At 44.0% G+C, this 15,758-nt stretch overlaps 1 protein-coding gene across 1 annotated transcript in view; it reads left to right on the top strand.

Moving 5' to 3' along the window:
- The first annotated feature begins 3,201 nt into the window (after positions 1-3,201).
- Positions 3,202-15,758, top strand: part of MTAP (methylthioadenosine phosphorylase) — a 44,424-nt gene continuing 31,867 nt past the window's right edge. The window contains exons 1-3 of the mRNA XM_057722335.1: positions 3,202-3,394; positions 12,952-13,038; positions 14,221-14,279. Of these exons, the coding sequence (XP_057578318.1) occupies positions 3,362-3,394; positions 12,952-13,038; positions 14,221-14,279 (179 nt within the window). The 5' untranslated portion in view covers positions 3,202-3,361. The remainder of the gene's footprint in view (positions 3,395-12,951; positions 13,039-14,220; positions 14,280-15,758) is intronic.

Here is a 15,758-nt window from a genome sequence, read left to right as displayed (position 1 = left end):
TGACAAACTGGTCAGGAGCAGAGATGTGACCTTCAGTGGGAAAGCTGATATGGTTGGCTGGGATGATATATTTTATGTATTTGTATGAATATTTCTTCTTGAATATTTGACGATCCTGGAATGATTTAGAGAAGTCTTTTAAATTAGCATGTAATTCAGTCATGTTTAAACACATAAATTATTGTAGGTTCTTCCCCCTTGTAAGACACAGGACCATTGCTCAAGACCTGGTGTGGACAGCTATTGGCAACACTATCTCAGTACCTGTTGGCTGCGAGCTAGAAGCTGGCAAGGTACGTATGAAGGATTATCTGAAAAAAGAGAAAGCTATTGAAATATCCATGTAGTGTCATAATCAGAATTGTTGTAATGTGACCTGGGTACTTTTTTAGAATTGTCTTCAGAAAGACAAGGGTACAGGTAAAGAGAGGGAATTTACAGGGCAAGATGCTATTTTCATAGACAGACCCTTGAGACTCCTGCTGTCTTGTTGAAGATTCTTTATATCAATCAAAAAGAGAGACTATTAGAAATTTTGGCCTACTTTGATTCTGGGGCCGGTTAAGAAAATATTATCCAAAACTTGGAAATAAGCCAAAAAGATTACTGTCTGCCTTTCAAAGACATATTAAAGCATTGTCCAACAAGTCTGCCCAAAAGTCATCTGCTTCTGGGAGGGGGGTGGCAAACAATGGCTCAAGCCCTCTCAGCCAAACCAGCTCTCCACCTGTTTTTGCACATTCTTTTTTCTGCTGTTGCAGTTTCTTATATTCTTTGAATCAGGTTTGTCATCCTGCTGGTTCCTTTATTACTGAGTTAAATACATCTCTGACATGTGCCAACTATATATTTGTCTGAATATTATATTTTTAACTTTCTGAAAACTTGTTTTGCCATGTTCTTCTAAAATCAATTCTTTTATTAAGAAAACCCTGTAGTGGCTGTTGCCAGTTCAAATTGCCTACAGCCGGCCAGTCCCATGCTTCTAATATTTTTATGCTCTTTTATCATAATGCATAATAATGAAAACTGCTAGAGTCCCTTTGTGAGGGGGATCAATTTGTCTTGAACTCTATGCTCCGTACAAAAAGAACAAAATGGTGCCTTACAATCAGCTGGTGGGTGGGTGCCTGGTTTCTTAGAATAAGTTAGAAAATTGCTGAAATTTTATCCAGCAATGCTCATTTCTTCCCAGAAATGGCTTATAAATTATATCACTCAGAAAACCAGACCAGACTTAGGACAATGTTCCCTTCACAGATATCACATGTTCAAGAGCAAATGCTTGAACCCTGTCTTGCAACTTACAGTAGAAAAGTCTGGAAGTCCAGTTTAGTCCTGTTAACAAGAAAACCACAAGCCCAAAATGGCATCATTTCTTATGCTAAAAGCCCATGAAAGCAAACTTAGACTCAATACCTAACCTAACCTGAGTTTTGACCTTCCTCAGAAATAGTTTGAACTTTTCTGATCAGCACCAATGAGGTAATGTCACAAGGGTCCTCTCCATCCGCCTCTCCCTCCTCCACTCCCCCACTACAGAGGAAGAAGAGGCAATCTGTGTGATAAATCCCTTGCTGGTCCTTTTCATCCAAAAAGATGTCCTGGCCTAAAAATAATCATTTCTTTTCTTTTGCTAATAGCTCCCTTGCCCCATCATTCTTTATTAAGAAAGCCAATCAGATCTTCAAATTTACTCAGTTGAATTTTGTTTTTTACCCTTCCAGGTTTCCAACTCCTTCTCTGTCTAGCGGTCTTCTAATGCTTACAGGATTTAAGGTGTTTACAGGGTCTAACTTTTGGCGGGAAGTCACTGCTGAGTAGAAACTGGACTTACTGGTCACATCAGAGCATATAAATGGTCAAGATCCCCTAACTGTGAAGCAGTCATAAAACCCAAGTATCTGTGTCCCTGCAATGGTTCCCCTCTGAGCAGTAGGATATCAACAAAAGGGCAAGCAGCAGACAGGCCCCCAGGAAACTACATTCAGGAGGAACTCCCAGCCTCCTGCCCTTTCAAAGCAGCACCCCAATCTTCTACTCTTATCCTTTGCTATTTCATTTTATAACTTAAAAGAAGTAGAAGAAAAATTACATTGCAAGAAAATTTAAATCTAGAGCAAATAATGAAAGTGAAAGTCCTTACTGTTTAAGTGAACAGTATACGGAAGCACCCAGACAGTGATGTTTTGAATGAAATTATGCTTGTCTTGTTTCAGTGTTTTACTGCTATAGGAAAAGAAAGTCTACCATTTCACAGCCATTCTCCCACTCCCAGAGTAATTTGCAACGTTTCTGTATATCAGAACATCACTTTCACCCAGCATTTTGTTGAAGAGAGTTTAATCCATCCAGGGAGTTTAAACTGGATGATCCCAGTGGGGAAAGGATGGGGATTTTGACAGTAAAGGATTATCCCAGTAGAGGACTGGTGTAACGTGGGGTGGGGTGCGGGGGTGGGGGTGGGGGGGTCAGAGGATGACGAGCGGGTGTTGAGTGATGAAGACATGAATCTGGATTCTGAATCTCGTTGGACTGGACTTTGCCCGGGTGGGTAGAGTTAAAAATGGCCCTGGCTCTGCGGACGCAGGCTGGGAGTTAGGTAAGATTTTATCTCCTTGAAAGCCTGCCCTCAGATTACCAGGGTTTGTAAGGCAGAAAGGTTATCCAGCAGCACGTTACTCTGCCTATTTTCTTTTTGTCATCCCTGAGTCTTGGGTCAGCCCCACCCCTGCACTGTCCTCCACGAATTGGAAAGAAGCAAACCCCTGGTTGGGTCACAGTGATTATGAGGAGCCAGCAGCGCCCCGCCCCACGTTAGCAGCGGGAGGCAACCTCCGCGAAGAGCCGGTTCCCTCCTCGCCACGATTTTCCCTCCCGCGAGAACTTGTGGACCGAGAATGGGGCTGGTTTTACAGTTAAGGCCGAGCCTGCGGCTGATACGAGGCGGGGCCGGGAGTGCTGCTCTTCGTTGTAGGGTTCTTGTGATAGTTAACGGAGCTGATTAAAGTGCAAAGCACGGAGTGTGGAGCAATATAAGTACTCAATCAAGGGTCTCCTTTATTACCACTATCATGAGCCTGTTGGTTATAACTGGTGATGTGAAAAAAAAATCAACTGAGAACCGGAAAGGTCTGCAACAGGGGCGGGTCCCGGGAACCTCGAATTGAGGAGGGGGGTGGCGGGGTTGGGGTTAGTCCACACCCGCAGCCAATCCAGCCGTCCCGGGGAGGAAGAGGAGGAGCCACGGCCGCCCCCGGGACTGCACCGCTCAGACCCGCGCCGCGCGTCTGATCCCGCTCGGCTCCGCTGCTCCGCGCATCCACATTGCGCGAGGCCGTCTCTCCTTCCTGGCCCAGACATGGCCTCAGGTGCCCCTCCCGCGGCCGTGAAGGTGAGATAAGACGTCCCGGCTGCTGCGGTCCTGCCTGCCCTGTACGCTTTCGCTCCCGTCCGGGGTGGGGACCGTGTCTCTGGGCCCTGCGCCCTGCCCGTGCGCCCCCGCCGCGGCGGGCAGGGTCTGAGGCGGGTTAACCCAGCGGCGGCGAGCCGGGGAGAGGGAACCATTGCAGAGTCGTCCCCCAACCTTTGGTCTCAGCTGCACCCGCAGCGCGCAGGGCGTAGGCAAGCCCTTCAGGGAGGGGCAGCGGACCCGCGCCCGAGCCTCCCGGAGCACCCTTCTGGGCGGATGCGTCTTTCTGGCTGGGGCTAGCGGGTGTGCGCGGTGGGTGGACATCTGCAGCCGCTGAGATGGTCTCTTGGAGCCCTGCTTGACTTCTGCGCTTTCGCTCTGACTGGGCTGGCTGCCCACGTGGGAAACTGCACGCTTGCTCTTTTGCAAGCTTCCGGCTTTTTTTGTGTGTTCTAAAAGTAGGCCTTCTCTGCTTTGGGGACTCTGAGAAGTTTTTACAACACAGAAAGGGAGTATAGGAATACTGGGCCGCTCCCTGTTTGGAGGCCTCTGGCTTTAAACAGCTTTGTTCGCAACCTTGCAAGTTAGAGATCGGTTTCCTTGTGCCCTTGGTCTTCAGAGGTCTCCGTACAAGGGATTATTGTGCAGTGGGAGCTTCGGCCGGAGGAGGGCACGAGTTCGAGGATTGCAACGAGTTTCCCAGGAGCTTTTAAGCAGTTCTTACAGGTTGGTGCCCCGGGAGGAGAGAATGTAGAATTACAGTCCACAGAAATAAACTGATGATCACAGTTAAGATCTCTTTCCAGGCTGTTTATGATCGGCTAAGAACTCAGTTGACTTGTTTGGCTTTAGAAATTCTTGGCCGATGAGATAGAAGGTCCACCGCCTTCAAATATCTCTCTCGACTCCGCGCTTTGTGTTCCCCTTGGAGAAGCAAATCTCTGAGGTCAGAGTGTAATCAGCCAGAATGATTAGCTTAGTGGGCCCTTGTAGCTTTCAGACACTTGATGAGAGGGGGTGGGGTGGGGAGAGTTGCAGTCTCATTTAGATACTAAATTCCTTCTGCCATTTTGAAAAGAATCTTGCATTAAACAAATATTTGTAGTATGCCTCTTCCTTGTCAGTCATGGAGAACAAAACAGAATTTTTATGAAGCTCTTTTTCATTTCAGTAAAATGGGAACGTTACTGCGGGGTTTGCTGGGAGGTTAGAATTGTATTGTCTTTCTAGCACATGGTTGAAACTTATTAAATGGTAGTGCTTCTAAGTGAGGGAGCTGAGTTTGATTTTGAATATTTTTTCTCCAAAAATTATGATAGGCCACAGCTTTCAGTGGGCAAACAGGAAACTGTCACCTTTCCCTTACAGGAATACACTTAAAGTGACATTAAAAATAGAGAGGGGTGGTATTTAAAACAGTCTTACTTTAACCTGGTTTGACATTCTCTTTACCACAAAGTTGCCCTGTAAAATTAGTGCAGTGCATTTTACATGCAGAATGGGCACTGTGATTAGAGCCCTGATGTAAATGCTGAATAATGTATATTTTTGTTCTTGGCCAACTGCTGAATGTAAAATTAATAGGTATAAATAGTGCTAGGCCTGCCTGCTGATTTCTCTTTGGAGTTAGAACAGGTGACAACTTTGCTGTTGCAACTCCATGATTCCTACACCATTTCTGCCAGACTGCTGAGGCAGCATCCTATGTAGAAAACATGCGATACTAGTGTCCAGATCAGAATAAGCTAATGAAAACCACATCCTATCCCCAGATCATAAAATGCAGATCTGGAGTGTTCCTTAAGACCATAAAAGTACACAGACCTCTTTTAGTGGACATAAAGCTGAGGCCCAGAAAGGTCACCTAAGGAGTCCAGAATTACACAGTTGGACCTAGACAGTGATAGAATTGGCCTAGAGCCTGGTATTCCACCAACTAGATGTTGTGAGCCATTTCTGAAATCTGATGTGTGATCCCTGTGCCCTGTTTTATTCTCTTGAGAAAGGTCTTGCAGCATTAAGGAAGAGGGATTGTAGAGTCTGTGCAGCAAGCAAGCTGCCTCCCAAGTGCCCACTGGACACTCTTCCATGGTATTAATAGCAGCCATTGTCTGGGAAGACCTCAGGGAGACAGTGTCCTCCAGCAGCAGCCATGGGCAGGTGGCATGCTTGACCACACAGAGGGCTAAGCAGATCTTTGGCATTCTGGAGGGCTCCTGTAATGGACCATGGCTCCTCTAGGCAGCTGCCCAGCATTTACTCTGAGGGATTAAAAATAAGTCTTGTTTACATGGTTATGACAAGGAGGGGATATGGTCCCATCATAGTTGGGTAGTGGGCTATAAACAAAATGTTATCAATATTAAGGGGGACAGGCAAGTCATGGAGTCTAGACTATGGAGAATAGGCCTTTAAAGCTCTCCTTTTTGCTGGCTGAATGTGGCTGGCAAAGGCCTTCACACTGAAAGTCCTTGAATGACCTTCTGAAAGGTCCTGTGGACAAACCCACAGGCTCCAATTAGAAACCAAATGCCCAATGAGTTTTCATTTTTTGCCTAGAGACAATGCCATTTGGGACAGGACAATTCCTCCCTTAGTAGAACTGTCCTGAGCATTGTAGGACATGGAGCACATCCTGGTCCCCTGTCCCCACAAAATGCTGGTAAGACTCCCTCCAGTCATTGTGGCAGCCAGAAATGTACCCGTGGATTTCCAGGCACATCCCAGGAGAGCCTCAACACTTGGTTGAGGACCCCTGGGCTAAATCCCTGAGACAGAGATCTTCCGGTAAGATGAAGAAGCTGCCAGGTTCTTGTCTTGAGCAGCAGAGAAGAACAGAGATAAGGGGATTTTGTTGTTGTTGCTTTGAGGAAGGTTTTTTGATTTTGTTTATTTTTACTGGAGGTGGGAGAGTGTACAGAAACAGTGACAGATATTAATGCATTATTTCATTTGATTCTCATACTTGTACAAATTAAGAACCTTACCCTTGTAGGTGCAGATGAGGAAACAGATGATAGGAATCTTTGAGAGGAATGGACCTTAGGTCCCTCATAGTGATTATAATCATGGTATTCTAGTCTGTGCCTCAAAAGCATCAAAGCAGTGGTTCTCAAAGCCTGTGCTGCATCTGCACCCTCCTGGGAATTTGTTAGAAATGCAGATTCTTGGGCCCCACCCCAATCCTGCTGAATCTGAAATGGGGAGGTAGGCAGCAAACTGGCTTTTAAAGAGCCTGGGTGTATTCTGGTGCCCCTAAAGTGTGATAATCATTGAGCTTGGCGCTTTGAAAAGGCTGGACATCTGCATCTTTAACAAGCTCCTCAGGTGTTTCTTAGTGAACTAGTTTCCTTGGCTGCTTTAACAATTACCACAAGCTGGATGGCGTAGAACAACTCAGATGTAGCCCCTTAACAATTCTAGAGGTCAAAAGTCCAGAATGAGTCCTATGGAGCTAAAATTAAGGTGGCAGTAGGGCAGGTCCTCTTGGAGGATCTAAGGGAGAATCTGTTTCCTTGCTTTTTCTGGCTTCTAGAGGTCACCAGCATTCCTTGGCTCAGGGCCCCACATCACATTGCCTTTCCTCCCCCTGCTTGCACCATCACATCAGCTTCTTCCTCATTCAACCTTATAAGGATCCTTGTGATTACATTTAGAAACTGATGATCTAGGCCCTAGAGCAAGGATGCTCAGTTCTGGCTACACACCAGAACCACTTGAGGAGCTTTAAGAAAGAATAAAAAAAAACTCTGCCTTGCCCAATTAGAGTACCTGGAGTTTGGGACCTGGGCTTTGGTACTGAAAGCTCCCCTGGGGACTCTAGTATCTAGCAGCTGACCCAGGAGGAGCACCGGGAAGAATCCTATGTAGCTGCACAAGTGAAGGAGAATGCCATAGAATACAATAAGTGTTGAGGAAAACTCCCCTTGAAAAGTAATTGACCATTTGGGCTTCCCTGCTGGCCCAGTGGTTAAGAATCCCCCTGCCAACGCAGAGGACATGGGTTTGAGCCCTGGTCTGGGAAGATCCCACATGCCGCGGAGCAACTAAGCCCTTGCACCACTGAGCCTGTGAGACACAACTACTGAAGTCCATGTGCCTAGAGCCTGTGCTCCACAAGAGAAGCCACTGCAATAAGAAGCCTGTGCACTGCAATGAAGAGCAGCAGCCCCCTCTCTGCAACGAAGACGAGCCCCTGCCCTCCACAACTACAGAAAGCCCTCGTGCAGCAACAAAGACCCAATGCAGCCAATAAATTAAAAAATAAATTTTTTTAAAAAGTAATTGACCACTTCAGGGGGTGAACTGTATCTTCAAAGAGGGGGTCTACCCATTAGAATGATATCTTGACTTTGCAAGGGAAGGCTGGTTAAATAAAAACCATGGATGTTCTGAACCTGCAGTTATTTTGGATTGGCACCACCCACCCCGCAACCTCATTTAACTTTACCTCTTCAGAGACCCTGTTTCCAAAAACAGTCAAATCCTGTTTTTTGATGATTGTGAATCATCAAAGGAATGCAAATCAAAACCACGAGATCACCTCACACCTGACAAAATGGCTGTCATCGAAAAGTCTACAAATAACAAATGCTGGTGGAAGCAACCTAAGTGCCCATCAATAGATGAAAGAATAAAGAAGTGGTATATACATATACAATGGAATATTAGCCATAAAAAAGAATGAAATTCTGCCACTTGCAACAATGTTGATGGACCTAGAAAGTATTAGCCTTAGTGAAATAACTCAAAGACAAATTCTCTTATCCCTTGTATGTGGAATCTAAAAAATAAACAAATGTCTACAACAAAACAGACTCATAGAGAACAAACTAGTGGTTACCAGTGGGGAGAGAGAAGGGGGTGGGGCAAGACAGGGGTATGGGATTAAGAGGTACAAACTATTCAATACTATGTATAAAATTAAAAAGCAACAAGGATATATTGTACAGCACAGGGAAATAGAGCCATTTTGTAATAATTTTAAGTGGAGTATAATCTATAAAAGTATTGAATCACTATGTTGTACACCTGAAACTAATATTGTAAAACAGCTGTACTTCAATCAAAAACAAAAAAAAATAGTCAAATTCTGAGGTATTAGGAGTTAGAACTGCAACTATGGATTTGTAGGACACAGTTGAACCCATAACCATCACCTACAAGGATGGCTTACAGAGAAGGGCCTCCTGTCAGAAATGGAGCCACTAGCTACCTCCATGGACAGGCCTCCCAGACTGAGACATTTGGTCACTCTCCCCATACAGCTTGCCTTCCGAGATTTTGCAGGGCTCTGGCTAGGAGGCCTCAAAGCTAGGTGAGCCCAGTAAGAGGGTTTTTGTCTGCTGCACTTCCAGACTTGTCAGTGGTGACCAAAGCTGAAGGACTGCAATGCACAGAGCAGGGATCGCCGCCAGCTGGAGCTCTGGCTCTCTTACCTCCTCAGGGGCTTGAAGAACTCAGAGGCAGCCTCTCTCCCTGGCATGAGCGAGCCTCACCTGCTCAGGATTATGGTGTTTTGAGAGTGTCTTCACGGAGTGCTAGGTTCCTCCATGCAGTATTTCCAGGCTTCAAAGTGTTGGTGAGTGGTTGCTGAAACCAAGTTGGGTATGTGAAATCTCCTGTGGCTGGTACCAAGGGAAGTGGACACAGGATAGGGGTTAGTGTGAACCCTTTTGGCATCACTGGAAGTAACTATTCTGGCTGGGTAAGTCAACATTTAGATAAAATGCTTACACAGTCCCAGAGAGGAAGTCAACCCACCTCTTTTTGAGAAGTTTGACTTAGTGGTCTGCATGTAGAAAAGTGTGGGATGAATCAGCTCACTGTTAAAATCTTAGCAATGGCCTTGATTGACCAGGGGTCCTTATTTCAGAACTTTATCTTGTGTAGTGAAGAAGTCATGGCTGGGCAGAACTGGCACAGGAATTCCATCTCAGACCTTGAACACTTTTCCTAAACCTTCTAGGTTTGCTTGGACTGAGGGCAATGCCTCTGGCCTGGAAGGCCTGAGGTCATGAATGGACAGCCCCCTCCCTTCCAAGGTAGTTTACTCAGGTTCCCAGAGTTGCTGTTTCCATGCTTGCTTTGTGACCTTGGTTCAGAACTTGAACTCTGAGCATCAGTTTCTTCGTAACACGGAGACCAATTTCTAATAGGGTGTGGTGGTGTTTATCAAGGATTCCAGGGAATACTGGGAAGTATCATAGTGGTTGAGTATGTAAGACCTGGGTTCGTATCCCAGCTTTGCTCTTTATAATTTGCTCTTTGGACAAATTTCTTAATTTTTGTGTTTCTCTTTCTTCTTTTATAAAATAGGTGTTACACAATAGGACCTATCTTACAGGGTGGTTGTGAAAATTAAATGAGCTAAGGCCACTGAAGAACTTGCCACAGTGCCTGTGATGTGTAAATGTGAAGACAGTTACGTTATCAGCAGATACTGAGCAGGCCATTTGAATTTAGAGGCTGGAGGGGAATGACAGAATTAGGCTACCAAGTGCTTGGGAGTTTCAGCCCTTAGTTATACTTTACCATGGTGCCAGCAGGTGGCGACATTGCCACATCTTGGCACTGCTGGCCTCCATCTACAGCAAGAAAAAGGTGAGCGATTGAGGTCCCTAGTGTGGCTATACTCAGTTGCCACACTTGTCCTGAGTCCGTTCCAAGATATGGGTTTTCAGAAACAACTGGAGCCGGTTTGACTGGATGGGCTCTCCTGCAGATAATTCCAGTGTCAGAGACCACATCCTGGCCTTTCTGATGAGCTGTAACAGCTGTTGTTTTCACACTCAATGCTAAATATTCCTGAGGGCTGAGGTAACAGCTACCTAATGAATGGTCATTATGCAGCCAGAGTGGTGTGGGCTGAAACTTGGGGCTGCTGAGGGTGGGCTCCAGGGCCCTGAACTTCAGCAAGACCCCAGCTGGCATTTCTTATTCACTGCTGTGGTGCTGTGCTAGCTTGCCTAAACAGGATGGTTTCAGAACCAAGGCTGGTTTGTTTTGTATACATGAGTCTGAGTCCAGTGTTAAATCCAGAATGGGAGATGCCATGGCCCAGGGGCACAGCCAGAAACAGCCAAGTCGAAGTGGTAGTATTAAAAAAAGAAAGAAAACACCAGAAGTTTCCATGAGTAGTAGAATCCCCAAAGAGTAGGCTGAGAGTAATTTCAGAGTCAGCAACTCAGTTCAGTGGCCTGAGGTGATGGCATGGGCTAAACAGTTCATTATGCCCCCTACCCCATCCCAACTATGACCTGTGGTGCTTCAGCAGTACACGGAATGATAAAATAGAGATGCCAGCTGGAGGAAGGTTGAGGACTTCATAGTATAGTGTGATTTTAAAAATTTCTACTGAACCGGAATGATTTAAACCCACTGACTTAAGTGAAGGCTTCTGTTGATTTGATAACTGTTAATGCTGTATTGGTTAGTCTTTACCTATGATGTTAAGTTGTAACAAAGTAGAAAAATGTTGAGTTGCTGCAGAATATTTAACCTGCTGTGGTTTCAACCATGTACCACAAGGTGGCAGCAACTTCAAAAACTGGTTTAGACACGGAGTTGTGGGGATGCTTTCCAAGTACTAAATCACATAACCTGCAGCTCTTGGTAAAAATCTTACCCAGTTGTCCTTTTTATTATTTTGTTGACTTATTTTTCTAGGAAACAGGGCCAGAGAGGTAACTGTTTTCCCACATATTAATATAAATCAACTTGTGTAACGTGATCTGAAAATTATTTAATTCTTAACTTTGGAAGCTTTTTTCTTAAGGAGCTACTTTCTTTTCTTTTCTTTTTTTAAGATGTATTATTTATTTATTTATCTATCCATTTTTGGCTGGGTTGGGTCTTCACTGCTGCATGTGGGCTTTCTCTAGTTGTGGCAGGCGAGCGCTACTCTTTGTTGAAGTGCAGGGCTTCTCGGTCTGGTGGCTTCTCTTGCAGAACATGGGCTCTAGGCTCACGTGCTTCAGCAGTAGCTGTGCATGGGCTCATTAGTTGTGGCTCAAGTGCTCTAGAGCACAGGCTCAGTAGTTGTGGCACACGGGCTTAGTTGCTCTGCAGCATGTGGGGTCTTCCCAGACCAGGGAATGAACCTGTGTCCCCCTCCTTGGCAGGCGGATTCTCAACCACTGCGCCACCAGGAATGTCCCGGAGCTACTTTCTTTCACTGAGTAGAAATTTTACTCAAGTGACAATAGACTTAAAGCTATTTATTGAAAAAGAAAATGCTCAGGTGACTTTTTATTAGGTTTCTAGTAAAGAGTCATCTCTGTAGCCTGTTGCTAACAATTTAAATAATATTTTTCCTTTAGGAAGTATTAACCCAGGGAAACCTTCCTAATGATTTCAGTTATTTAATTTTTAGTTAACAGTTAATATATTTAGTTATCTTTGTGGTTGTTTTTGTTTGTGTGTCTTAATCATCAAATTAGATTAACTCTAGAGGGTAATATCAGGTTTTTTAAACTCAAATTAATTCCTAAAGACAAGGACAGTTAAGTTAATCTCTGGAAAATACAACACTTAAAAATAATTTGGATAAGGATGAAGAGAATGGACTGGAGGACACGGGGTTGGGGGCGGGGCGGGGGTAGCGGCGGTGAAGAGGACGATGGTACAAAGTGAGAGAGTAGCATAGACATATCTACACTACCAACGGTAAAATAGATAGCTAGTGGGAAGTTGCTGTATAACAAAGGGAGATCAATTCGATGATGGGTGATGCCTTGGAGGGCCAGGACAGGGAGGGTGGGAAGGAGTCACGGGAGGGAGGGGATATGAGGATATGTGTATAAATACAGTGGATTCACTTTGGTGTACCTCAAAACTGGTAGAAGAGTGTAAAGCAATTATATTCCAATAAAGAGCTTAAAATAAATTAAAAAATAATAATAATTTGGAACTACAGACCTCTGAATTACTTATATTTACCTATGCATATGAATGACTGTTGGATTTCATAAATATACATGAGGCTAACTTTTCATGCTATTCCAGATTCCTTTATCTGTGATCCGTTACAGCTCTGATTTTAGTGGCATAGGAAAGAAAATCTCATTTCTTTATCAAGTGGGGTAATGAGGAGAAATCCTTACTAAATGGAAATACCGAATATTTTCTATCTTAGTTGTCTTTTGAACATTTACTCCATCACACATTTAGTAGAGACAATAAAATTGTCTAGAAAGCACTTTCTCCAACCGTATTTACCTATTTTTAGGTTTGGTTTTATGACTTAAGCTAGTTGAAGTACCTTTCTGTGCAAATTTATTATTCAGATAGTCAGCAAAAATGTGATTTCGTCCAAAAAGGTGACTCATGCTTTGATTATTTCTGGAATATAGAAGGCTTTCTAATGTTTATTGAATAAATGATTGCTTTTCAGTAATGTTCAGACTTTTTAACATAACTAGGGCTTAGCAGGAATGGAGAAGAGCATATGAGTATGGATAAATGAATTTGCTTAAAATAGTGATTTTGTTTCTACTGAAAAATGATCAAATGTGGTATCTTTTTATTGTCTCCCTTAGATTGGAATAATTGGTGGGACAGGCCTGGATGATCCAGAAATCTTAGAAGGAAGAACTGAAAAATATGTGGATACTCCATTTGGCAAGGTTAATATCCAGTTAATGGAGACATACTAGCTTTTTTCTTTCTCCTTGCTGGCTTGATATTTAAGTTAAAAAAATTTTTTTAATTGCTTTTGCCTTGGCAGCACAGAGCTGCCTGCCCCAGGTCAGGAGTTCTGTTATTGGGTTCCACCAACTGAGACAGTGTCCCTAAGGATGGCTTGGACTTGACTACTGAGAACATGGCTTTTAAATGTGTGCAAATAACTTCTTAATTATATCCCTAGAAGCCAGATGCTCATTTCTAACACAGGAACTGAACTCTCCAGATCACTGCATTCAAATCAGCTTCTAATTTGGGGCCTATCGGTCATACCACAGTCTTAACAAATGGGAGGAAACATCTAATGGCCTTTTCTTAGTAAACCCTGGCCCAAAGGGGGATTTTAGGGAGATTGAGAACACACATGCATAACTGAACTGGAAATAAACATTCCTTTTCTGTTAAAAGGAGGTTCTTTAGTTCTCCTGGCCCTTGTGTCTTCCAGCCAGGGTGAGGATGTCTGCCTTCTCCTAATTCCACAGGGCTACTTCCAAATGTTGTGGTTGCTCTGATCCTGCTACAAAGATCCCTGTATCTGGCCATCCCAACCAAACCCTCCTTCTCAGCCAAGTCCTTAGATTTGATCCCACATCCTCGAAGTCTTGCTGTCAGCCTGCTTACTTCTTAGCTTCATATTTTCTTAACCTCCTAAGTTCTCAGACCTTTCCCTCCATTACCTGAGGTCATCCTCTGGCTGGGTTAACACAGCAAACGGTTCCAGTGCTTAGTTCTTAAATTCTCTGATAATGGCCTCCTATTCCTTTTGCATTTCACTCTCACACCTGTTCTTGAACCCTGCCAAATACCCTTGACACATTTGTGTATGATCAGTCTGGCATCAGAGTCCCCAGGGGTGCTTGCTACAAATAGATGTTACTAAATGGTACCTACCGACACACCTTCTAAATCTTACAAATCTCTGTGCTGGTAGAGAGGCCTCAGTAGATGCTGGGTGGTTAAGCTGATCCATCAAATCTAGACTCTTTTACTTCTTTAAAATATATCTTCAAACCCCAAGTTTCTATGAACCCTACTGCAATTGAACAATTGAAATGGCAGCTTTTTGATTGTTGCTATGTGTGTTTTCAAATCACTGACTTGTAATCATTTTTCACTATGTGCAGCCTTCTGATGCCTTAATTTTGGGGAAGATAAAGAATGTTGATTGCGTCCTCCTTGCAAGGTGAGGTATTTTAAGCTTTTGAATACTACTACTAAAGGACAATTTAAATTTAACTTAAATTCTGAAAACAGTAATGATGCAGGTAAGAGTTTTTAATGTGTTGGTGGTGCCATAGCATCTGAGTCGTCGTTATCACCACCTGTGTGGTTTTCGCGTAGGTTTTACCAACTTTGGAAATTAAAAATCTTGCCCTTCCCCTCCCTAGGTTGGGAGAATGTTTGGAACAATCCAGTGAGTAATGCAATGATTTGACTAAACTTGAAGCTCTGCTTTCAGTTCTAGCTGCAAGAGAAAATGTTTTCTTCTGTTCTTTTTATGTCTTTTACCTTCTAGTTTACAAGATCAAGAAAAACTGCTTCATTGATGACCCCTTGTGTAGTAATAGTTCTAGATTTGTAGGGAGTGGGTTTCAGGTCCCTGAAGTAGGTTCTCTGTGGTGTCTACACTTTTATGTCCTTGACAAGGCTTGTGCTGTTCCATAAAGAAAGGAGCAAGTCATTTTATCACACAGTTACAAATTAGTCAGACTGCATGTAATTAGCTTTCTGTTGCTGCATAACGAATGACCACAAATGTAGCAGCCTAAAACAGCATACATTATCACACAGGTTCCAGGTAACTGGAGTGTGGGCACAGCTCATCAGGGTCTTCTTCAGGGTCATGCAAGATCACACAGGTGTATTTAAGTGCCCGTTCTTATCTGAACCTCATTCAACTCACATAGTAGTTGGCAAAACTCAGTTCCTCAGGGTTGAAGGACGGAGGCCATCAGCTCCTAGAGGCTGTCCATGGTCCCTGCTTTGTGGCCCTCCCCATGGGCAGTTCACAAGACAGCAGCTTGCTCCTGCAAGGCCAGCGGGAGGGCCTCTAGTACATGCTGGCAGGGTGGGGCTTGATCATGGGAGTTACTCCCAGCACCTTCACTGTGTTCTGTTGGTTGGAAGCATCTCAGGTCCACCTACTGTTGAGAAGGAAGGGATTATTCAGAGCATGAAAATGAAAACCACCCTAGGGTCTGTCTGCCATACTGCATTTTTGAAACAGAAGTGGCTTTGCTGAATCCAGTAAAACAAAATTTTAGTTCTAGATGGACAGATGGGGTTGATTTCAGGCAACCTTTTGTTGGTCTGTGGTCATTGCTGGAGAAACGGTCAATTTTTTCCAGACTCTAAGACAAAATGGTTGGTGTTGTAGCCACATGGTGAAGGTTTTATACTCCTACCAGCTGAACTGAAGTGTGTTGGACTGTGAACCACTCTATGCAATGGCTCTTAACTCCTTTCGATATTCGAATTTCTTCTGAAAATCTAACAAAAAATTTGGAGACTAGCCTTAGAAAAATGCATGTACAGTAGTCCCCTCTTACCCACAGTTTCAGTTACCCGAGGTCAACTGTGGTCCAAAAGTATTAAATGGAAAAGCTTAGAAATAAACAATTCATAAGTTTTAACTCTTGTGCCATCCCACTCCCTCTGCTCG

The sequence above is a fragment of the Hippopotamus amphibius genome, chromosome 2, assembly GCF_030028045.1.
Source record: "Hippopotamus amphibius kiboko isolate mHipAmp2 chromosome 2, mHipAmp2.hap2, whole genome shotgun sequence".
NCBI classification, from domain to species: domain Eukaryota; kingdom Metazoa; phylum Chordata; class Mammalia; order Artiodactyla; family Hippopotamidae; genus Hippopotamus; species Hippopotamus amphibius.
Note: the sequence above shows the minus strand (reverse complement) of the source record. Positions and strands in the feature narration are given on the sequence as shown.